This window comes from Eptatretus burgeri, chromosome 11 (genome assembly GCF_056783735.1).
Source record: "Eptatretus burgeri isolate ZD-2024b chromosome 11, Ebu_testis_v1, whole genome shotgun sequence".
In the NCBI taxonomy this organism is placed as follows: Eukaryota; Metazoa; Chordata; class Myxini; order Myxiniformes; family Myxinidae; genus Eptatretus; species Eptatretus burgeri.
Genome location: NC_140971.1, coordinates 42327330 through 42353285, shown reverse-complemented (window position 1 = coordinate 42353285; position 25956 = coordinate 42327330). Strand labels below are relative to the sequence as shown.

Sequence of the window (25956 nt, the reverse complement as noted above, 5' to 3'; positions counted from 1 at the left end):
TTCACGGTGAGATCACTCGCCTCAGTCGGAGCATAAACAGAGACCAGGGAAATGACACCCAAGGAGTGACACATTCTTAATCTAATCATACACTTGTTGACTGGTGTTACTTCAATTACCATTGCAATCAGCTTATTGGACACAGCTACAGCAACTCCTTGGCCATGGTAATCATCAGAGCGACCACACCAATAGAAGGTGTAACCACCCACCATGATCTCACCACTCTCTGGTCTCCAAACCTCAGAGATTGCTGCAATGCCGATGTTCAAACACTTTAGCTCAGATGATAACAGACAAAGATGATCATCCTCTCTTTGGGATAGGACATTCCCAGCACCCACCCGAAGAGACCGCCTCAGGTTAACCCAAGGAGACTGCCGTCTGGTGGACAACACCTCAACACCACCCCAACACACACTACCGCAGTCTGACCCAGGAAGGTGACCCTGTGGTTTTCCTCCGATCATCAAAGATTGGGGGTCCCAAAAGCTGTGCCCCAATCCCGTCATCCGGTAAGCTGCCCTACGGAGGGCAGCTGCACAGGAGGTACTCCCACGGAGTGGGCTTTCAATTCTCTTTTTCCATTTTCTTGTGTTTTGCGGAGTGAAGGGTTTTGCGCTGTTCGGAGTGCAAATTTGCCACCAACCTCTGAAAAAAAAACAACGAAACCAACTGCAGGACGACATCCGTAGACACAGTTGGGCACTAGATATGAATGGCCGTTGGCTCACAAGGAGCTCCTCTGCCCTTTGACATGTTTTGTTTTTCATCCTGCTGGGTGTCCATATCATACACCCTCCTCACCAGAAAAACTGGTGGGGGAGACGGTTTAGTCACCGACAATACGACCATGAAACAGGTTAGTACAGGTTTACATGGTACCTGCAGCATGTCACAGATCTGATCTGGCCTGACCTGACAATGGAACCTGACCTGACAATGAAAACCATACCTACTACTTATACTTTCAAAACACCTTATTGTCCATAAGCCAGTAGGGTTGGTTGGTACCATCTGGTGGGAATAATTGTCATAGTGATTTTTGGCAAGGTATACAACCCTAGAGTTATAAAATGTGTGATAGCTTTGCATCGGTGGTAGCTTTTTGTGTGTTATCACTGTGTTTATATGCCTACACTAAAATAAGCTTTTGTGCAAAATGGACAGCACAAGGTAAGACATCCTACTTTAACTTCACAACATTTTTTTATCAGTTTCTATATACTGTATATCAGTTTTTATATTTTTTTATAGTTTCTTTTATTTATCAGTTTATTTTATCAGTTTTTATAGTTTCTAAGACATCTCTGATCATATGCACTGATTGTAAGTAATATAAAATGTTCAAGATGAACTTAAAAATCATAATCATGATCCAGTTCTTCAATGTCCTCATCTAAACTTTCCCCATTATCTGACTCAAAAATGGAGATGTTCTGCAATGTATCAGCAAACACTAAATGCTGGGCGAGTTTTAACAACTGTTTTGAAAAGCAAATAACATAAGCTGCATGCCTAACAATTTTCAAGAAGATATAGCCTATAATAAGAGAGAACCATTAGTTTTAAATAGAACGAGATGACCCGTGAACCCGTTGTGTTCCCAATGTGACAGTGGATGATGAAAAAAAATCATTTCAAGAAAAAAAGATAGCTCCAGCGAACTATACCGCTGAGGTTGTTTGCATTGATCAAATACTCCCAAAGCGTACTTGACTGAATAGGGACTTGATTTTTTAATAATTCTTTTCGTTGCCAGATTTGGACGAAACTTGATACTGCATACCACAGGTAAATGGTGAGTAAGGTGGCCCTAAAATTTTTGCGCTATCGTGATCTGTTTTGGCTGTATTTCGGGAACATACATACACATACATACATACATACATACATACATACATACATATATGTGACCTGCTATCGCAAAACCCAACACTTCTCGGCAAATCCCATTACGCTGTAGCAGCCTCCAAACACGAAATTTGTACCTCAGGGACCAACTTGAGATTTTAGCACGATCGGATAGTGCATTTATTCCAGATTATTTTGACAAAAAAAAAAATTCCAAAGCTGCTCAGAAAATATTGTTAATTAATTTTTCAAATCATGAATGCATTTTCCAATCGATCGACATGAGTTGAAACAATGGAATCGAAATGAAGAAAATTGCAGAAATATCGCTTGTTGTTTTGGCTCACAATTTTCCGCTGTCAAGTTCATCCCCCAACATGTTTGGTACGAAACAAAGAGGAAAGCGTGAGTAGCCCAAACATGGCTCTTTGGGGGCTGTCCTACGTTAAGCAACCAATGAAAGTTGCCCTCAAAGATGACATCATTTTTCTGAAATCTGTTAGTCATGTCGTAAACAAAAGGCTGTTGCAACCCACATGATCCAAATCACGGCATTTCATTTGCCAATCGGTGCATATGACGTCATACCCATGTTGTTTTGGTTGTTTCTACGATCGCATTCTGCTTGAATCTGGAAGCATTTTTCATCATTTTTCACGACTTTTTATGAGATATCAGACATTTTTCTGCACCTTTTGGATGGAAAAGCCTAGTAGTTATCACGATGTCGGGAAAAAAGAAGGTTTTGAATGACAAAACCGTCGCTGCTATGCTGAATGAAGCATCGGCATGTGGTATGAGTAAGTATCGACATCGTCGTAAACTACCTCCATCATTTCCTGGAAAATTATGGGATTGGAGAGCTGCATGTGCACCTCAATGCCGATAACTGTCCAGAGCAGAACAAAAACAACACGATGTTGCAGTATCTTTGCTGGCGAGTTTCCACTAAACTGCACAAATCAGTTGCCCTCTCCTTTCTTCCTGTGGGGCACACAAAGTTTGCCCCTCACTGGTGCTTTGGTCTTCTGAAGCAAACATACAGAAAGACCCCAGTCTCCTGCCTACAGGACATTGTTGATGTGGTCAACAGATCGACTGTGAAGGGCATCAATGTTCCACAGCTGGTTGGCAACGAGAAGGGGGAAGTGCTCGTGCCGGTGTACGACTGGGCCAACCATCTGGGCAAGCACTTCAGACGATTTCCTCGTGTGAAATCTTCCTTCCACTAATTAGAGTTTCTGAAGAGAATTGTGGTAGGAATTTGTACAAGGAAAAGTCGGATGATGCTGAACAGATGTTTTTACCTGGCTCGCTCATCACCTCCCGCAACACTTCCCCCTGTCATCCAGCCTGCTGGACTTGATGCCAGTCGCAGGCAGTACCTGTATGAGCAGATCCGAGAGCTTTGTAGGCCGGAGACGAGGGACTTGGTATGTCCCGCACCAGAGTAATCAGGGCAACGCTGTGATTCATAAAGGCACATCTTTTAGGTAGCAAATGTTCTATTCACTATTCTATTCTCTTGCAGTATTAGATTGTTGTAGATTTATATTTCACGACAGTGTTTTGATATGGTACATGTCGTACATATTTTAGTGTTGGTACAATGTATCGTGAGATACCTGATTGATTGATTTTGTATTTCTGATTGATTTTGTATTTCAAACATGCATGTCCTGTAACTGGAACCATCGAAATTCTTTTGTTTTTTATTGTTTTTTGAATTACCATAACTTTATTAAAAATTACTCAAACTTCATCATTTTTACAGAAATTACAGTCTGATATGTGTCCATTATGCCTGTGCAATTTCAAGTCTGTAGCTAATCTGGTTATTGACGTTGCTATGGAGTGAATGTGTGCATGATTTATGTGTGAAATTTGAATTATAAGTGAAAGTTTAAGTGGCATTATCTCGATATTGACTTTCGGTGGATGAAATAAGTAAAATAGCCATAACTTCGTCAAATTTCAACCAATTTCTTTGAATAAGGTTTCATGTAAAAGGAAATTCTTCACTTAATCCAGTGATAACAAAAGCTCGATTTTAATTTTTGCCACCAAGTGTTGGGTTTTGCCACAGCAGGTCACACATATATATATATATATATATGTATATATATATATACATATATATATATATATATATATACATACATATATATATATATATATACATACATATATATATATATATATATATATATATATATATATATATAGTTGTGGTTGACGAAATTCACAAACCACCATTCAGGTCCCTTAGGTGAGATATCTCTGTAAGTATATGTGTAGTTAGGCCCAAACCCGTTGTTTCGAGGGAATAAATGTCATTCAGTCGGGCTGCGACTCTTCAGGATAGCCGTTTTTCTTTTACTATCTTTATTTTGGACCAGCTGCCATTACAACCACCACCAACCACGTCTCAACAGCCATCACAACAACAACCACCAACCACAACGCCGCTTCACAACAACAACCACCAACCACAACGCCGCTTCGCAACAACCACCAACCACAACGCCACTTCGCAACAACAACCACCAACCACAACGCCGCTTCACAACAACCACCAACCACAACGCCGCTTCACAACAACAACCACCAACCACAACGCCGCTTCACAACAACAGCCACGACCTTTACCGTCACAACTCGCCACCATCGCACCCCCACCATTCTCGCACCACTCGTGGGCACCGATACTGGACTCGTGCAGGGCGCGCACCGAGCAGCGTATTCAAAAACATCACAGACTTTCCGCAGAAAAACGGATCAAAAACGACTCACGCCCACTTCTGTTCCGTCCTATCGGTGAGCGAGGGGCGATTTGGCCCCGCCTCCAGGGCGTTGGAGGGCGGTCGCTATATGCAAATTCATGGATCAAAAAGCATTCACGCCCACTTTTCCTCGGTCCAATGGGGAGCCAGTTAGAGGTGAAGGGTCGGAGGCAAAGGGTCAAGGGTGAAAGAGCGAAGCCACGGGGCTTATATAAACGGCTGCGTTCGTCAGTAAAGGCAGTTGTGCGGAGTTCAAGAGAGTCGTCGGTGGAGCTGGAAAGAAGTGGGAGAAGTCAAGAGTGAAGAGTTGGGGCGAGCCAAGAGAGGAGACGGAGAGGGCGAGTAGACGGAGCTGTGGAGAGGTGACGGCGGCGAAGGCGGACGAGGGGGTGCTCGCGTCGGTGCCGGGAGCTGCAGAGGGAGAGGCCAGTAACGCGACCGAGGTCGAGGAGGAGACGCTCGCCGCGGGACCCGAGACAGGGTGATATCCTCCTTCCCCCGAGCATCAGCAACCCCCTCCTGTTTCCCCCCGCGCTGAGATAGTGCGAAAAGGGGGCCCCTTTCCCACCCCCTACCAGACACTGTCCGCGTGGCCCGCGGAGTTGAGGCGCCACCGCCGCTCTGCGTCTCATCATCAGACGGGTAGGCCCGACACGGTCTCGGCCCCAGGCCCGCCTCATCCTTGAGGGTGGTTCTTTTCTTTTGCTTTGGGAACATGTGTTGTCGGCGCCGTCTGTGAAGTAAAATTGTATAAGTGTTGCCGTGTGCTCGGTAGTCGGATAGATCTGCATTGTTGCATTTGCTTTTTGTGTAATATTGCATTGTCTTCTTCTTTTACATGTGCTTTTGGTGGAATTGTATATGTGTGCTTTCCGTTCATCGCGAAATAAATGTGCTTCATGTTGAACTGTTTTCCCGCTTCGCTTCGTCTTTTCTTTCATTGAATCTCCATCTTGCTTCACGTAAAGGGTTGGTCGTGGGCTAAAACGCCCGATAATTAATCGAACCGTCGAGGCCGACGAATAACACCGCTCGGTTATCCCGATAGTACGGAACGGGTCGCTTAAAGTGGCCCGTGTCCGAAGTCGACCTGCGGCGAGGTGCGATCGCCCGGTCTACCCTCCGTGTGGGTACTTAGGTAGGTCGAATTTGGCGAGCAACCCTATCCCACGCGGGGGCCGATTGGCACGATCGTGGTGAGACCGAAAGGTCCACCCGTGACTGGTTCCCGGCGTTAGTCCGAGAGGGTCACGACTGGATTGTCCGTCCGGTGGGCGACGTGCCGCGATTCGAGTTACGTGGCCGTCCGCACGCCGGCGGGCGCGAATCCGCAACAATATATATATATATATATATATATATATATATATATATATATATATATATATATATATATATATATATATATATATATTGTTGCGGGCCGAGGGGTTGGGTGAGAAGACCACTAGGTGGGGGAAGCTATGTTGGTTCCCACCAGACTCCCCGGAATTGTAGGCTGTCGCACACGGATAATTCCGTGACGTGGCGGGTCGCTTAACCGACCGTGGACGCCAATAACTCAACCGCGTAACCTAGGGTCCTCCCGTCTATGGGTTAATCGGGTTACCTAATTAATCACGTGATTTAATTACTGGGGAACACGCCCTCGGTACGCCTTGTCCGAACCGGATCACTCTACCGGATCGGATCACTTTTCCGGGTCGGATGCAGCCGAGCGACACTGCCAAGGACGTACCTACCGGCTAAAAGGAACAGATCGTTGGGGATAAAGTCCCGGCTAAAGTAGGATTCGGACCATGCTGGATCAATGGAAGAAAAGACAAAAACAAGCAGGGAACATTCCTAATAATAACTTATTTACAATGGGCGAGGAAAGGTATGTGGTACGATAAAGATGTATTGGGGTGTGTTGTGCAGAGATAGGGGAGAGAGGTGTGGTGCAGCAAATAAACAGAACAGACTTAACATGGAAATAATAATGATAATGATCTTCTGCAGTCTTACTTAAGCAGACAGGCGCCAGGACACACACACACACACACACACACACACACACACACACACACACACACACACACACACACACACACACACACACACACACACACACACACACACACACACACACACACACACACACACAAAACCCGATGAAGAGAAAGTTTTGTACCAGGAAGGGAAAGGAGTTGAGGCTTTGATCATGGTACATTTGTGCTTGATAGCACGTAGTGCCACCAATACGTTTCGGGGGGGGGGGGGAGGGGGGGAAGCTCTGTGGTGCGGTACCCGACAGTAGGCGCACCGTCTCTGGCTTCAGCCACACATGTGGAGACTGTGTTCGTGAAAGGAGGAGCTTGAGTCGAGAAGGGGCGGAGTCCAGAGTCCAAAGGTGGAGTGGTAGGCAGGACCAGGTAGGTGGGTGGGGTCGACGTCATGTGGGTGGAGAAAGAGCAAGAGCGGCAAGAGGCAAGAGGAAAGAGAGACTGCAAGAGGGACTGCCCTAACCTTTATAGGACCCGCAGCTCAGGGGGAGGGGCCATGCCGAATCAAAACGTCCACCTGAATCCGGCGCTCCGATTGGCCCGGACCCCTCACGTGGCCCACCAACTTTGGCCAGAAACCACCTCACTTCGTTTCCGGCAAGGCCATCTCAAACAGCAGCAATATTGCGCTCCGACCACACGAGATAATATGAATCACCCACACCGAAATTGGCACGTGAATCGTCCTGCAAAAACCCATGGGCTATGCCCAGGCGACCGGTCGAGGGTCCCGCATGCCCGCTCGGGCGTTCGACCAGCGTCGATCAATGCGCTCGCTCTGCGCGCGCCAACGTGGCCTGCACTGTACATTCCCCGGCTCGATCGCAGCTTCGCTGGCCATAGAGACGAGAAGACGTTCACCATCCGTGGAGAATCCGCTACTGCCAGTGAGGGCCGAAGGTACATCGACATGGATAAATCCATGCATGTTTCACGAGCGGCGTACATGTCTGCTTTCGAGCACATTCCATACAGTGCGCGCGGTTCCACCATTACGCACGTGGCCAGCGCTCGCGTTCACACGACTCCGCTAGCGTGTGCGCGAGGCGAACACCAATATGTGTCGGATATTGAGGTTAAAAGGGAACAAGCCGCTTCTACTCCGCACACTCGTATCCCGCCAAACATGGTGTGTAGGCGTCTTTATCGGCCTCCGTACGCGTTTTGTGCAGCGTGGGCGTCATGCTGGCTGTGTTTCCCGTGCCGTGAAAAACACCATTCGTGCAGCCTTTTAAGAGGTAGTTATTCGCATGCCTTTTTAATGCAACCGGCAATCCTCTCCACACCATCGGAAGCTCGAGTCGACAACCCCACACTGCCAAGCACACATGACTCGCCGCACACTCTGGGTTTAGGGCTCGCCCGGGAACGAGGACCTCTGTGCAGCAGTTTCCTCACAGCCCCACACGCGCTGATTTACCTCAGGAATATTCAGACGAAAAGAAGAGTGGGGACGAAATGAAGAAGAAAATGATTTAAGCAGACCTCACTATTAGATCATTGCAACACACTCCCTTGTTGTTCCGCTAAACAAAAGGAAAGGGACTATCTTCACGTATAATAATGGAATAATTGTCTTGGAACACCATCTGTTGTATGCATGCGGTTCTGAGAACAGCAACAATATATACACACACACAAGATGAGAGTTTTAGTAATATATATATATATATATATATATATATATATATATATATATATATATATATATATATATATATATATATACACACACACACACACGTCTTCTTCCATCTTTCGCCGGTTTCAGAAAAGTATATTTTGGGATGGGGATATTAACGGCTAATAATACACAAAAGGCTATCACCAATGCAATGCTATCACATAGTTTCTGACTGTGAAGATGTATACCCTGCCAAAAATTATGATGACCATTATTCCTCTCGGATGGTACCGGTGGTCAAAAATTACCGGTCTGGCTCATGGCCTATTACTGTGCAGAAAAACGTGGAGACAGGAATACTGCACTGTTATTGTGGAGACTTGTAATACCCTCCCACACCTGGAGGTGGCACTACTCAATATATATTTACATAGAGAATTTTCATCCCTCGCCACCCCCCAAGACCACCAGCAAAGATGAGAACACCCGATGCACTAATTGGTGTCATGCTGATGGTGCTACACAATACACATTTACACAGAGAACTTGCATCCACCTCCACCCTAAAGACTGCCGCAAAGATGAAAACCCCACTATGCACTAATTGGGGTCATGCTGATGTGTAGCAAGACTGGATGTAATCGGCCATGAACTGTAGGAGTAGCGCAACAAACAAACCTCAGCCCATGAATTATAGTCAAGACTAGAAGGGCACTCGGTAGAGAGCATACTTCCGCCAGGCTGATTAGTTTGTGTTTTGTATCCTACTGATGGGCTGGATCTGGATTTGGACCTGAAGTAAAATTTAATTAGCTTGTTCTTGTCACCTAACCAACTAACTCACCCACCAAATTTCGTTCAAATCAGTCCACACCTTTTTGAGATATCCTGATATATTGTTGTGAATTTTGAAGCTTACTGCACACAACAGCCAGGTCCTATAGATCAGCTATGTCGGTAAGTATGTGTTTCTAGTTAGGGTCCCGTCTTATGTTTAATGGGTGATTAATTGTATGTGTGCTGTGAGTTATTTCGATAGTTAGGATTTAAATTACCAACAACAGCAACAACACCTGCCCTCGCTTCCTTCCACCATCATCCACCGGCACCATTGCACACGTGCGTGTCAGCACGTACGCGGGCGGAGTCCAGTGTGCTAGGCGGGGTTTCTCTGGACGTTGGTGTGCTGGCTTCACCCCAAATATGTGCACAAGCGTTGCGCTCTGGCTTCGCCCCAAATATGGGCACAAGCATTACGCTCTGGCTTCGCCCGACCACACGGATGGGCGGAGTCCAGTGTGCTAGGCAGGGTTTCTCTGGACGTTGGTGTGCTGGCTTCACCCCAAATATGGGCACAAGCGTTACGCTATGGCTTCGCCCCAAATATGGGCACAAGCGTTACGCTCTGGCTTCACCCCAAATATGGGCACAAGCGTTATGCTCTGGCTTCGCCCCAAATATGGGCACAAGCGTTACGCTCTGGCTTCGCCCCAAATATGGGCACAAGCGTTACGCTCTGGCTTCGCCCCAAATATGGGCACAAGCGTTACGCTCTGGCTTCACCCCAAATATGGGCACAAGCGTTACGCTCTGGCTTCACCCCAAATATGGGCACAAGCGTTTCGTTCTGGCTTGGCTCCAAATATGGGCATAGAGCGTTCCCTCTCTGCCCAATGAGGGAGTGCGAGCGTGGGATAAGAGAAGTGTGCATGGGCCAAACGTGAGAGAGTTGAGTTGTCTTCTGGTCTTCGGAGGAGAGTTGTCTTCTGGTCTGCGGAGAGTAGTTGTCTTCTGGACTTCGGAGAGTGGTTGTCTTCTGGTCTTCGAAAAGGAGTTGTCTTCTGGTCTTCGGAGGAATTGTCTTCTGGTCTTCGGTCTTCGGACGTCTGGTGGTCTTCTGAAGCCAGTCGTCGCATTCCTGGGGTCCCGCCAACAGAGCGTCTTCTCTTGTGGCCTGTGTGCCTGTGAGCCTGTCCCGCGAGGATCGCCTGCCTGGGCTTGGAGCGGCATTGTGTGGCGGGTTTGATTCCTGTCACCCCGGATCATCGAAGACCGCACGAGGCGGAAAGGTCCAAGAATAGGTTCTGACCTCCAGCTCGCCTTTCCTCGAGCTGGAGGCCTCCAATAAAGACCTGACGGGTCCGTTTCTTTTTGGGTGTGCGTGTCTGTGTTTGTGGTGCCAGTCTATTAAGTAAAACTGCATAAGTGCTTGTACATAAATTGCTATTCCTTCATTATTCGGTTAACTCTGCCTTATTGCATGCTCCCCTGCCCCATTATAAATAAATATCCCTTTTGTTAAATGTTCCAGCTCGTTTCTGTGTTTCTTTCATTGGCTTGGCATGGTGTGTATTGAGAAATAACGAGGCCGTTCGGGCCGGTAAATTGTTCATTTGGTCCGACGGGCCTTGGTAATCTCCACTCGGGTTACACACGGTTCGGGCTCGGTTACGGCTCGTTCCGCTCGAGGTCCGTCGAGGGTGTGAATTCTCCGGTAGCTTTGTCCGCGTGGGTAATTAGGTATATTGAAGTTTGGCAATTGACCCTACCTCACGCAGTCGAATTATTGGCGATTCATGGTCCAGTCAGGGACCCGTGCCTTTCGTACTTATCCAAAAGGCACGACCTCAATTCCGGTGTATTCGGTGGAGCCGACTGTACTGCTCCCTCTAGTGGTCGTGCTCGCCACCGATACCCGGCCCTGTAACAATATGACGTTTTTGGCCCTATCTCCCAATGGTGAAGAATCACTTTAAAAATTCTCAGATCCAGATCCGGATTTGGATATTCATCAAAAGCTAATCATTTCATCGTTGTCATATACCCAAGCTCTCCACAACATTTCATCAAAAATCCATCCACAACTTTTTGAGATATTTTGTTCACAAACAAACAAACAATCAGACAGGGGTAAAAACATCACCTCCATCCACCTTTGGTGGTGGAGGTAATAAAAATTACCCCACGCATGAAGCAAAAAATGAGTTAAGCAATTGGTTTACTCTGTCTGTTTATCTGTCCGTCTATCTGTCTATCTGCAGACATCAGCTTATGATCGAGGAACAACTTAATTTCAATTTAATTTTATATTTTGAACACGAATCGCAACATGAATGGGAAAACGAACCTGTCGTTTAGCAGCACTTTGGCTCTGAATTTGGCAAATTGTGTTGTTGTTCGTCTTTCGGCTGCTCCCGTTAGGGGTCGCCACAGCGGATCATCCGTTATGATCTGCATACTGATTTGGCACAGGTTTTACGCCGGATGCCCTTCCTGACGCAACCCTGGTCGCCTCTTACGACACAGGGATAAGGATTGGGTTTTGCCATGATTCCGGGATGCCCTACACCCTCTCATAGCATGGTCCAGCGCATAGCTCCCGTCCTCAAGTGATCCTCCAACCCAATCCTCCGAGTAGCCGGATTACAGGTGCACGCCACTACGCCCGGTCTGAATTTGGCAAATTGTATGGAATCCCATCCCGAGTATGCACACACACACACACACACACACACACACACACACACACACACACACACACACACACACACACACACACACACACACACAGGAATAAGGTAATTGTTTTACTCTGGCAGTCAAACAAAATTGAAAACCATTTCAAACAGGAAACATTGCTTTCAGGGGTGTCATAAATGACAAACTCCAAGCATGAACAACAACTTTAACATGTTAAACAAGGTGGTGTAAAAGATGGTGGTAAACTTCCAAAATTTTTTTTTTTCTCCATCCTTTAAAACTTTTATTTTCTTTCAATTGAACTGTATATTTTGAACACTGTAGAACACAAATCACCTTGTTTTCGCTTCCAAAAACCTTCAGCGCAGCAGTACTTAGACAAAATGTTACATCATCTCGACCAATAAAATTTGTCACTCCCACTCTCAGCGTTGGGTAAAAGAGATTTCAAAGAAAATCGCAGATCAAAGGAAATATTGATTGTGCTCTGAAACACAAAAAAGAGTAGACTTCCTATGACATTTTTATAAAGACTGTGTGGGGTAAAGTGTTCTATGAACTCTAGTTTTTAGCCTACGCATGCAAAGCGAAAAGCAGGGTTAAGCAATTTGTTCACTGTCTGTTTGGCTGTCTACATCAACCTAATTTAAATTGGATGTTATATTTTGAACACGAATCGGTCCATTAATCGGAAAACAAACCTGCAGTTAACAGTACTTTCGCTCTGAATTTGTCTCGATCACATATGCGCAGAGAGGAGTGAGATAATATTTTTACTCTATTTGTCTGGTGGTCAAACAAAATTGAAAATAATTCCAAATAGGAAACATACTGTTTTTAAGGACGTCGTAAAGGACACAAACAGGCATGAATAATTATTAATGTAATGTGTTAAATAAGGTGGTGTCAAAGACACTGCACAACAGCGGTAAACCTCTGGAATTTATCTTTTAGATGACCTTCAATACAATTACTTTATTTCAATTGAATTATAGTATTGCACACCGTGTGGGGTAAGTTGTTCTCTGAACTCTCTAGTTTTCCTTGTATCTGCTCATATATAGGCAATGTGTGGTGTATTCAGCTGGGTGATCAGTTGTGCAAACAAATAATTAACATTATCACGATAATGATGATAATAGAACTCGCAATCGAACAATGTAATCACATTGCAACTTCTGTGTCCACATTCGAGTGGGTTACAAGGGAATACCAAAACGGCACTTGGTAGAGAGCATACCTCCACCAGACTGAACAGTTTACGATTTGTATCCCACTGATAAGCCGGATCTGGATTCAGACCTGAGCTAAAATTTAATCGGCTTGTTCTTGTCACCGAACCAACTCATCCATCAAGTTTCATCCGAATCCGTCCATAACATATTGAGATATCCTGCTATGTGCCGTTTTTGGCCCGATCTCTCAATGGTGAAAAATCACTTGAAAAATTCTCAGATTCAGATTCGGATCTTCACCAAAATGTAATAATTTTGTCAGTGTCACATACCCAAGCTCTCCAACAAGTTTCACCCGAATCTGTCCACAATTTGAGATATTTTGTTCACAAATAGACAAACAAACAAACAGACAGGGGTGAAAACAATCTCCATCCACCTTTGGTAGCAGAGGTTAAAAAAAATCCATCAAAACGACTCAATTTTATTGGGGGGTGGGGGGGAGGGGGGGATGAGGGGAAGAGTGGGGATGAGAAAAGTGGCAGGCTCAGGGATACCACCATGGCGTTAAAAACAGAAATGGGGAGTTAAAAAAAAGAATAATGATTAGAAAAACAAGAGCAAGAATTGCTGGGCAATATATGTCCCCTACCTATGTCATATTTTCTTAGTCGAAAAAGGTCATAATTCTGTGAAAAATTGACGAATCGCACTGAAACTTGAATTTGTTCTGAAACTTATAATCATAAAGCCATGTATCAAGTTTCAGTTGAATATGTTAAATGGTCTGGGGGGGGGGTGGAGTCTGAAAAACCACAGGTGGGACAGACTGACTGACACAGACAGAGAGTAAACCTATAGTCCCCTCTGGTGAAATCGGTTTCGGGGGGGGCCAACAATTTGGGGGTGGGAGGGGGTTGATTGGCGAAGTTGGTTTGAGAGTGAAGAATATAGCACACCGACCACACACACTCCCACCCCCAAATTGCTGGGGACCCTTGACAAGACCCTTTCACAGACATCACAATGAGCACAGATGTACACAATCACCCATCCATGGCACAAGGGAAGAGAGAACTGGGGTGTGTTCCATAACCAATGAGCTTGTTGAGCGCTCGCCAAGTGGCTTAAGCACTCAAGCAAGCACTCCAACGAAACGGATGATAATCGATTTCCCACGAAACTTGCTTTACTGGATTATTTTTCACACATGGAAGATCAATGTCACCAATAAAAACTTTAAAACTTAATCAACAACTTGATGTAAAAAAAAAAAACATGAAATAACGACGTCTTCGGCAATTTCGCGATGTACATTACCAGCATCGGGGGTGTGTAAATGGTTGGCGTGTCGCCTGCTCTCTTAGTCTGGGAGGTCACGGGGTTCGAACCCCGGACGAGTCATGCCAAAGACTTTCAAACAACATCGGACGTCATGCTTCCTTGCTTGATGGTCAGCATTTTTTAAAAAAAGGATGGAGACGGACAAACAACCATCAGTTGGGAATCAATAACGCAGCCTTCGGTCTTCTGCGCTGAAATTTCTTGTGAAGGAACTCATATAATTACATGGAGTGAGGTGAAGCCGCCTCTGATCTCGCAGCGGCCTCGGGTCCCTCCCTCAGTGGCGAGTCCCTCCCTCGGCTGGGAAGGCATGGGGAAAGGGCGGAGCTTGGAGCGTGTTTGGAGTCACGTTTGGCTCGTCTCGACGCCAACCTGCTTTACACGTGGTCACATCCACAGGGTGAGTCATAAGTCCCAGGACACGGTTTTCGCTGCTTACACAAGATTTGTTTATATCACGTATTCATGGTGTTTTATTTTATTTTGTGTTTTTTTTTTCAGATAATCTATCTATAATTCCAGCAGTGTGTGTGTGTGTGTGTGTGTGTGTGTGTGTGTGTGTGTGTGTGTGTGTGTGTGTGTGTGTGTGTGTGTGTGTGTGTGTGTGTGTGTGTGTGTGTGTGTGTGTGTGTGTGTGTGTGTGTGTGTGTGTGTGTGATCGACCGCTGTTTCTCGACAACCACTGGTCTGATCTCATTGAAACTTGCCAGGTATATTGCTGGGGATCTGAGGATGAGCCTTTTCAAGGTTTGATATTAATTGGACAAGTGCTTCCCAAGTTATGGCCATTTATTTACCAAACCAATGACAAGACACGTTGTTGCGTGGGCGTGGCCGATGGGGAAGCTCAGCTCAGCCGCATTCCCCATTACGGGTTACAACGTTGGGCTTCCGGAGAGTGATGACTTCGTGTATTCTAATAATTTCTCGATTTCTTATGCGCATTTATAGATAAACACAATGCCCCAAGTTATGATCATTTTCATATTAGACGGTGTATAAATTTCGGTAACATCGGAGTGCTGGTATGCTCCGAATCAGGAAGTAAATTTTTTTCTCTCTCTTCTCTTCTCTTTTTGTTTTTCCTTACCACGACATTGCGAAAAGGTAAAATACTTTGGCGCTAATTGAATAATTGGGTATTAAAACTAAATTGCGAATAATATGCCAACTTCCGGGCCACGCACGTGCGGGCACGCGAGAGCGAAGAAACGGCCTGTGTGGTTGTTGTTTGTTGCTCGCGGTTTGAATATTTATTTATTAGTATTTATTTATTTATTTTTTATGGGCACGTACTCGTGAAAATAATGCATTAAACTGAGATGGCAGACACTGGTCCATTTACAGTTAGTGGGGGGGCAGATAACAGCATTTTTTGAGAGGAATCGTGCAAATGATGATACAAGCATCAAATTTGGCACACTTGTTCTCCAGGGGATCTAATCAAATCTGCCTGATTGGCCATTTGAAAATCCAAATTTTTCAAAATTTTTACATTGGTAGCTTCTTCCGTTCTCGAGTTATCGTGCCTACAGACAGACAAACACACACACACAAACAAACACACAAACAGATGACGGAAGTCATCATAAAGATTTCGTAAGTAATAAATGGAGAACAGGTATTTCAGATCGAGCAAAGGATGGGACAGCACTTGGTAAATCTGACAAAGCGACTAGATCTATAATCTATACGAATAAATGTCTGATGGACACACACTGACTTCTCCAGAGACAGCTTTTATTAGACAAGATCAAAGGTCAAGTTGACAATTTCGTAAGTACCAGTCTATGACTGCTTGTTTGTTTGTGTGTGTGTTTGTTTGTTTGTAGGCATGATAACTCGAGAACGGAAGAAGCTACCAATGTCAAATTACACCACGTGATTCAGGAGGGTGATTCCTAGCGCTGATTAGATATTGGTCAAAATCGGTCAAAGGTCAAGGTCACAGTGAGGTCAAACATTTGATTTTTGATGGTTTGGTACAGAATCATCGTAGAAACTTCTGGTTTGCGTTGCTACCTTCTCTAGAGTCAGCTTTTATTAAACAAGGTCAGAGGTCAAGTTGACAATTTTGTAAGTACCAGTCTATGACTGCTTGTTTTGTATTTTGATATTATTGAACACCAACAAATCATTTCAACATCTACAATGTACTTGAGCAATTATTAAGCACCGATCTAAATCCCACAACAAATCACAGTCATTGGTATACAAATAATACCTTGTGAAACAGTCATCATTTTTTATTTTCATGTGATGTTTGTTTGACTTGAAACAAAGTGTATGTGACCTTTGGTCGAGCCCTTGAGAACTAAACAAGATTATCACACCTGATACAAGAAAAAGGGATCAAAAGTTGAAAACAATTTTTGTAATATACCTCATCGTCCTCCAAAAGGAGATGCTTGTGAATGAAACATTTCATCCTGATCATCAATGAACATGGGCCGGCCATATTTGATCCTTCAAAAACCACTTTACGTCTCAACAAATTCTAGATGTGACGTAGAATCGTTTTATCCGTGTGAATGAAGGGCAGCATGTGCTGGCTGCATGCTTGCCATTTACAACAAAGGTGTATTTACCCTGAAAGGTTACTTTAGTGCATTTAACTCAATTTGGCCCTGGATGTGGGATAGCCTGGGTCACTTTTAAAAGGCTTGATTGGCACTTCTTGTGATAAAACCTGTTGTTCATCCATGTAGCTCCTGAACAGTAAATTTATCTCAGTCCTCAATTTAAACTGCAAAGACTTCTGGAATTAATAAAAATATATTCAACAGATTCAAAACAAGGATTCAAGGAAAGTTTGCCAAAACAAATGTGCATTGCAAGACCACAAATAAATGTGCACACATGTCTGTGTATTGGAACTCGGTGGCCATTTTGCCTCAATAGATGTGGAAGTTTATAAAACTTGGCCATACTAATGGCACTCATATACAATTCCATTGCAGGATGATGGTACCATAGCATCTCCCAAGAAAATGCTTCCACCGTTTTGATACATCTTGCTCTGGCATTCCATTGTACAGAACTTCAGAATACGATGAAACACAAACCCATGCAGGTTTTGCAGATGACGAAGGACCAGCAATTCCATCGTGACTTGACTGATTCATGTACACCAAACTGAGATGGTCATGCAATCTTGTTGGTAAAGTTAATCAGGTAGCTGACCTTAAGACTCACGATAAGTTCAATATTATGTAATTACTGTAATCCAGCTCAGAGGAATCGTAGCTACTGAACTATAACTGTTACATCACTTGATGAGCAAAAGGTTGATTTCCAAAAGAGCAACTGCACAATTTTCTCTTTACGGGTTGATTCAGAGCAGACAACTCAGCTCATTAACTTAACAATTATGCATGGTCAGTTTAAATAGTTGCACGAACAAAGCAAAATTTCCTTATGTGAGCTTTGAAGCTGTCACACCCATATTGTACTCTATCGTACAAACTTTTAGGCCATTTCTGGCCTGTTTATGTTTGCGTTGAATCGGGACGTGGTGCTTCGTGTATTTGCCCATCAATCACATTTTGATTTTGATTATTACCGAGTAAGTTAAGTACATCAGAACTCCAAAAGGCTGCAAATCACCAGCAAGTCAGGACCTGTACAGTTCCATGGTTTCTAGCTTGCATTACGAGATTGTATGTCACTCCGATATAAACTGAGTGAGTAGAATCTAGTCAATCATGATGTAATTCTCAGGGTGTTGATGTGGTTATTGGTTGGATTTCTTGTGAGCAAAAGCTGCGATTCCTGTAGCACTCATGGTTGAAGGAGCAGACATCCTGCTTGCTGTGGAAGGACTTGGGGTAACAAGAAATAAAAATCAAAAGTATTACATGAATAACTGTTTATCAGGAAGTCACATTATAATGGAAATGCACCACGACGTAATCATGCTTGCCCCCAACATATTCACAGGCCCTTTTTAACCATTAAAATATATTACAGAAAACTACTTACTTACTGATATTTCTCACATAAACATAATCACCCCATTTATTTATGTTTTTTTTCTCTCTCTTCTCTTCTCTTTTTGTTTTTCCTTACCACGACATTGCGAAAAGGTAAAATACTTTGGCGCTAATTGAATAATTGGGTATTAAAACTAAATTGCGAATAATATGCCAACTTCCGGGCCACGCACGTGCGGGCACGCGAGAGCGAAGAATGTACAGGGCATTGGGTTAAGCTGAGGCGGTCCCTTCGGGTGGGTGCCTGGAATGTCCTATCCCTAAGAGAGGATGATCACCTGTCTCTGTTATCATCTGAGCTCAAGCGTTTGGACATCGGGATTGCAGCTCTCTCTGAGGTTCGGAGACCAGATTACGGCGAGATAATGGTGGGTGGTTACACCTACTATTGGTCTGGTCGCTGTGATGGTTACCATACTCAAGGAGTTGCTGTAGCTGTGTCCAATAAGCTGACCCCAATGATAATTGAGGTAACACCGGTCAACGAGCGTATTATGAGATTAAGGATTCGTCACTCCTTAGGTGTCATTTCCCTGGTCTCTGTTTATGCTCCGACTGAGGCGAGTGATCTCACCGTGATGGATGCATTCTACGCCACGCTCGAGTCTGTGGTTGATCAGTGCCCCAGACGAGATACACTTCTAGTCTTGGGGGATTTCAATGCATCGACTGGAACTGATAGGGATGGTTATGAGGTGTGTGTTGGTCCCCATGGGTCAGGAACTATGAACCAGAATAGCACTAAGTTCCTTGACTTTGCAAGAAGTCATGGACTTAGGGTGGCTGGTTCATGGTTTCAGCGCCCACAAGCTCATCGCTGGACTTGGTATTCCAACGCTGGCGGTGTGGCAAAGGAGATTGACCATGTCCTCATTGACGGTCGTTGGAGGATGATCCAGAACTGCTGGGTCTACCGGAGTGCTCAGTTCCTCAATACTGACCACAGGCTTGTTGTAGCAACTCTAAAGCTGCACCTTAAATCCTGGAGAATGGTACCATCCCAGCCTAGGCTGGATGTTGCCAAGCTCAGGGATGAGAGAGTAGCTGAGGAGTTTGCGAATAGGCTGAGTGGACACTTGGGGGGTCTGGGTGCTTTGGGGGGTCCTGAAGAGTTGTGGAGCGCCTTCAAGACCACCGTCCTTGATGTTGCCGGTGGATGCCTTGGAGCTCACGGCAGGGCAAAGAAGAATTTTGTCTCTCAAAGGACACTAGATACCATTGACTAGAGTCGCAGGGCCAGGCTGAATGGCAGAGCTGAGCTGTTCAGGGAGCTGAAGCGTAAAACTGTACCTGCACTGAGGGTGGACAAGGAGGCCTATGTGCGAGGAATCTGTGAGGGGGTAGAGTATCACCTGTGGACAGGTGATTCTCATCCCGCTTACAGGGGAATTCGCGCATTACGTTCATCCAAGCCCATTCCTCGGAGCACTGCAGTTCGAGCAGAGAGTGGTAGGCTCTTGACAGAGGAGTCTGAAGTGAAGGCCCGCTGGGCTGGTTACTTTGAGCGGTTGTACCGGGCTGATCCCCCAGCTGTCGAGTTGGACGTCAAGGGTGTTACAATCCCTGTTGCTGATCCTCGAATCAACTGTGGTCCACCTTCGCTTGTGGAAACACGGGCTGCGATGAACCAGTTGAAACGAGGCAAAGCTCCAGGGATCTGTGGCATCCATGCCGAACTTCTCAAGGCTGGTGGAAATGCTGCACTCGTGTCGTTGCATGCAGTTTTGTGCTCTGCCTGGAACACAGGCATCATCCCAACTGACTGGAAGAGGGGCCTTGTTGTCCCTCTCTGGAAAGGGAAGGGTGATCGCCAAGACTGCAACAACTACCGAGGGGTGACGCTGCTCTCAGTGCCGGGCAAGGTCTTTGCTCGGATAATTCTTGATAGGGTTCGCCACCATCTGCTTGAGCACCAGCGTCCATAGCAGTCAGGCTTTACACCAAAGAGGTCAACGATTGACCGTATCCTTGCACTTCGTGTCCTCACCGAACGCAGATGAGAGTTTCGGCAGGGGCTGCTTGCAGCCTATGTTGATCTCTGTAAAGCGTTCGATTCAGTGAATCGGGATGTCCTCTGGAGGATTCTTGGTCTTCGTGGGGTGCCACCAAAACTGATCGATCTGATGTCTGAACTCTACTCTGGTACTGATAGTGCTGTGAAGTGTGGTGGTACCATCTCTGACTTATTTCCAGTTGTTACTGGAGTTCGTCAGGGATGTGTACTTGCCCCCACACTTTTCAGCACTTGTATGGACTGGATTTTAGGGAGGATGTCGGAGAGATCAAGTTGCGGTGCATCGTTTGGGAATGTCAAGATCTCGGACCTTGATTTTGCAGATGATGCAGTCATCTTTGCGGAGACCTTAGACATCCTCTTGGGGGCCCTCGAGGTGCTGAATGAGGAGTCGGAGCCATTGGGATTACGGGTTTCTTGGGTCAAAACTAAGATCCAGGCTTTCGGTGACATCTTGGATGCTGCTGTCCTGTCTGTGTCTGTTTGTGGTGAGGATGTTGAGGTCGTGGAGAGATTCACTTACCTTGGCAGTGATATTCATGTCTCTGCTGGCTGCGAGTCAGAGGTCAATAGATGTCTGGGTCGGGCCTGGGGAGTCATGGATTCACTGGATCATCGGGTGTGGCGCTGCCGGTACCTGTGTGGGAGGACGAAAGTCCGAGTCTTCAGGTCCTTGGTACTTCCAGTCTTGCTCTATGGGTGCGAGACTTGGACTCTGACCAAGGATCTGAGACGGAGACTTAATTCCTTTGGTACCAGGTCTCTTCAGAGAATCCTTGGCTATCACTGGTCGGATTTTGTGTCCAACGAGCGGTTGCTGAGAGAGACTCGGATGAGATTTGTTACCTGCATAGTCCGTGAGCGTCAGTTGCGGCTGTATGGACATGTGGCTCGTTTTCCTGACGCTGATCCTGCTCACCAGATTCTCTCAGCGAGGGAGTCTCATGAGTGGAGGAGGCCAATGGGCCGACCACGTGCCTCATGGTTGCAACAGGTTGACCATCATCTCAAGGAGATGGGGATGGGCCTGGCATCTGCCTGGGGGGTGGCCAGACGGAGACCCCTGGAGTACCGGCGGAAAGTGGACGCATCGACGCGCTGTTCTGGCACATGCTCCCATACCTGACCTGACCTATTTATGTCTTCACTTTACATCGATCTATGATTCATTGTCAACTGAGCCCTCTATAAAGAGGTCTATAAGTTTGAGAGTGTCCACAATTCTGCAGTGGTATATTGCTAGTGTTATCTACTTATATAAAACACATTGTATTTATCTGACACACTTCATGAGGATGATTTAAGAAGGGTTTCAAAGGCTATTCTTTTAACATGACTGTGTTCACTATGACCTATTTTTCAGGATAAAAAAACTTGAAAAACAATTTTCATAAAAGAGTAATTATGTCTTCTATTGGAAATGTAGACAGTGACTTGCAACTGGGCCTCCAAGGGCGGTGTACAGAAGCGTTTAAAAAAAAAAACAGAAGTATTTAAAATACAAGGCATAGGGAGGTGAAATTCGCTGCACGTGATGTGCATCGCACGCAGAGCAAAACGAGTGTTCCTTTACGTCCGTAGGATGTATAATAAATAAATAAGATATCAGCACACCTGACGTTAGGCCGAAGCTTCTGACTTTGGCATGCTCACAATGCTGTACCATCAGAATATAAAGAAAATAGGGTCACATTTGTATATGTAGTGTTTTAAAATAATGCTTCTTGCTACGAAAGATCATATCTTCCAGTCTCCTTGAATATTTCAAATAAAATAATTCCAACCCATCATTTTTTTATGGGCTTTTAGCCTAGTTTTATAGTATTGCTAGATATTGATCTAGACTCTAGAGAATGAACATTTGACGTTGGATTATTTTTAAACATATTGTCAGGTGTTTGTGGGTCACGACTGCCCACAAAGCAGGCCAAATGTGACAACACCTCAATGGATGAAACCATACCCTGAATCATGGGGCCACTTGTAAGCCCAGATCCTGAACATATAAGAATAAGTAAATTCAATAATTACTTGGAAACAGGATGAAGACAGGAAAGTGTAACAGAGGGAAGCATAACAGACAAGGTATATGACAGACGTTCTTTTACTCACCAAAAATAACCAACTTCACCCGGAACCCAAGTGGTTTTATAATGTAATCAGAGAACACGAAGGCGGGGCAGGGGGGGTGGGGATACAATGAGGAGCAAACAATCATTAACAAAAATACCCTTAACCCTCCACAGCATACATGCCCATGGTCCAACAAACTAATGGGATCCTAAATTATCTATGTCTTAATGGACCCATTTCACATCTCAGGAGATACACAATTGAGTCCAACAAGACAAGAAATATCCCAGCTGTGCCAGCAGGATACAGTTTGACCCCTTGAAATGACACAAACAGCTCTAGGCTGCAGTTTGATCCTGGGGGCATGAGGAGGAGAGTGAGCATGGTTTGTGAGATGAGGTGTAGCAGAGAGCACAGGAATTCACATGAGGACTCGGTGAGGTTCTCAGCATGTGCTCTTATAACTCTTGCCCCACCCTCAGCCATGATGCACTTTGCCTCTCCTCTGTGTGGGCTGGACAAATCCTTCCCCGACGTCATCTAGATCATTGCTCATGGACGATGTGGCAGTCATGACTTTTCCTGCCTATACTTGTCAGCATACTTAAAATATACCGACAGCCTGTCAACATACTTAAAATAACATAAAAGACATTGCAGAGTTGAGAACTATAAGAAGCTGTTCTGTTCTTTTTATGGCAGTTTGGATGCTGGGTAGCTATCATTTCTTAGAGCCCCTGATGCTGTGCACCTCTACCAGCACACTGGTACTCATTTTTCCACCCTCAGAAGGATGACAGACTGAGTCAACCCCACCTGGTGTTAATTCAGCAGCCAACAGGGCTTGAACTCAGGACCCTAAGATCCCAAGCCAGCCACCTTAACCTCTAAGCCAACACCAGGTATTAAGAAGTTGAAAGGGTTTGAAGGGATTGCTATTTTTGTCACAAACATTAGCAGCAGGTAGACATCATTTTTCTATTCATAAAACGATGCATATCATCTATTATCACAATTAAATTACCTCATGTTTATTCTGGTACATTCAATATGGAAGATAACTACCATATATTACACCAAGTTAGCCCCAAAAAGTCATTTATATCACACATAGTTATTTGGGTGGCGTCTAAGGCAACAGACCACCGTCTCGATCACTCCGAAAAAACCGCCCAAAAAACCTGGGTTTGAAGCAAAAAGATGTCCACTGCCGATGTCCATCTATACATATAATAAATGTCAGTGTGTGTCAGTCAGTCAGTCAGTGTGTCTCCTCCGTAACTCCAAAACCATGAAACTTAGCAGACCGAAGCTTTTCATGCTTACTAAAGGAACTCCAAGGGAGTGCAGGAATGAACATTGGGTATTTGGGTAAATTTCCACACCCCTTTTTAAGATAATTAACTCATATCATCATGATAAAACAAAAACAGGCTTATCCTCGGTCAGCCCGCTCTCCCATGTGGGGGTCTCAAGCCACCATTTGTTTCTGCCTGCTCAAGAATGCCTCACTTTAGAACCACGATGACTTTCCATGGATTAATTAAAGTATATAATCAAAATCTGTCCTCAAATTTGAGGATCGGAGCATGTGGACTAATTAAGTGTCAAAACCTGGAGTGAAATCTGAAAATTTTAATAAATTAATGATTAAAGAGATGTTTGGTAATAGCGAACGCAGTGAGCTTCATACTTAATGCGTGCACGTGAGAGAATAGGAAACAACAATAACAACAACAACAACAACAACAACACAATACCCCTGCCAATTGTGAATCCGTGTCGTTGGCTATGATCCTTTTGCTTCCGTTTTTTTTTTGCTTCTGGTTTTTTTTTTTGTTTCCGGTTTTTTCATGGGGAATGATGCATGCCGGGAGATCATGACCGGAAGTGTTTATTTATTTATTCAATTATTTTTTTCCCAAAGTTAATTTTATACTTCCTAAAGTGATTTTTTTCATGACAGGAAGTGTTTATTTTGTATTTAACATTACCGGGAGTGATTTTGAAACTCTTTCCGGAACTTGTATTTTCTTTTATTCTTGACCAGAAGTGATTGTTTATTTATTCAATTATTTTTTCCCCAAAGTTAATTTTAATAAAGACATCTCCCGCATCATGAAAAAATAATTTTTAATCGTGATTTACATTATTAGATCGCTGATCCCGAATCCAGGCCGAAGTAACCGGAAATTGCGTCAAAATCATCAGCTGTGCAGCGCTTACATGTACCACGGTATAGTTGGCAAGTATACAGTTGTGAACACGTTATAGGTGAAGTCAGAAGCGAATGTAAGAAGAATTATATGTTCGCTTCTTGGCTTTGCCTATTCCATATTACAGAACTTTAATATGGATACAAACAAACACAACATAATGGTGCCCGAAGCTTTTCGTGCTGCACTTCTCAGGGTAAAAAAAAATCGCAGCAAGTAAAGAAGGAAGTGAAGGCGTGTGCTTTATACGCAGGTCTCAATCAGGTAGATGCTGATTGGTTCAGCCGTAATGACAACACGGTCAATCCGAACGCCCATTGGTCGGCTCATCATCTTCACCTCGAGCTCCCATTGGCTGGAGCAGAGTTCGTCGATGATTGGCATTTGCAACCACATCCTTGAGAGAGGGGGGATGGGTTTCCCCTAAGGTCCATTCACCATTTGTTACCGTACTTCCCTTGATCTTTCCATGCTGAAAGAGACACAGAGATCGTACAAATTCCTTTTGACAACATAGTATTGGATCGGTGCTAAGGATGAAGGTTGCTTCCAACATACGTAAATGAAATGAGCTCCGACCTCGGCTCAATATCCTGAACATATCTGCATTGTACTGGTCTGCACAGATAGGGTTGGCAACCAGGTGCTGTGCGATGGCAGATGAAGCAGGCATAGTGGCTGGTGGTTGCTGGATATTTCTACATGCTCGTACTGGTTGTGTTCTAATTCTCACAATCTTTCTTCAAATCGCCAAGGGGACGTGTTGTTTGATCCGATCAGCCAATCTTAGTGTTGTTCGGCCCACGTACCGAGCTTCACATCGGCACTTACACTCATAAATAACATTGTTGGTTTGTGATGTGGGTAGCACATCCTTGTTGACTGACGTCAGCAAACGGCGAGAGGTAAAGATTACTTGGGTTGCACAGCCAGAAACGTGTTGGATACAATATGTTTGATTTGTACTTCAAACCTTCGTAATGATTTCCCTTTCCAGGTCATCCTGATATGGACTGGACATTTGTCTGGACCAATCTTCCAATCTTTTGTCATGTTTAGAAACTTGTGTATGTATCTCTTAACTATATGCTCAGGATAACCATTTTCACCGAGTATATTCATGATTTTGTCAATTTCAGCAGTAAGATTACAAGGTTAACAAATCCTCTGTGCTCTGTTAACCAGGATATTGATCAAGGCAATTTTGTACCTCGTGGAGCTGCAGGAGTCCCACCGAGTATACTGCCCTGTGAAGGTCGGCTTCCGGTAGATGGATGTTGTGAAAGCAAGGTTGGAACTATCAACCAACACGTCCAAGAACGGTAACGTGTTTGACGATCCCAGGTCCGTGGTAAA

The 25956-nt window shown here is 44.8% G+C and overlaps 2 protein-coding genes across 5 annotated transcripts in view; both read right to left on the bottom strand.

Annotated features, from left to right (window-relative positions):
* Nucleotides 1–14610, bottom strand: part of LOC147016943 (FSD1-like protein) — a 117803-nt gene extending 103193 nt beyond the window's left edge. Inside the window, exon 1 of the mRNA XM_085846219.1 lies at nt 14282–14610. Within this exon, the coding sequence (XP_085702345.1) occupies nt 14282–14287 (6 nt within the window). The 5' untranslated portion in view covers nt 14288–14610. The remainder of the gene's footprint in view (nt 1–14281) is intronic.
* Nucleotides 14611–16530: 1920 nt separating this feature from the next.
* LOC147016941 (alpha-protein kinase 3-like) overlaps nt 16531–25956 on the bottom strand; it is a 66764-nt gene continuing 57338 nt past the window's right edge. For all 4 annotated transcript variants that reach the window (XM_085846188.1, XM_085846191.1, XM_085846190.1 and 1 more), the window contains one exon: nt 16531–18126. In XM_085846188.1, coding sequence (XP_085702314.1) covers nt 18039–18126 — 88 coding nt within the window. In that variant the 3' untranslated portion in view covers nt 16531–18038. The remainder of the gene's footprint in view (nt 18127–25956) is intronic.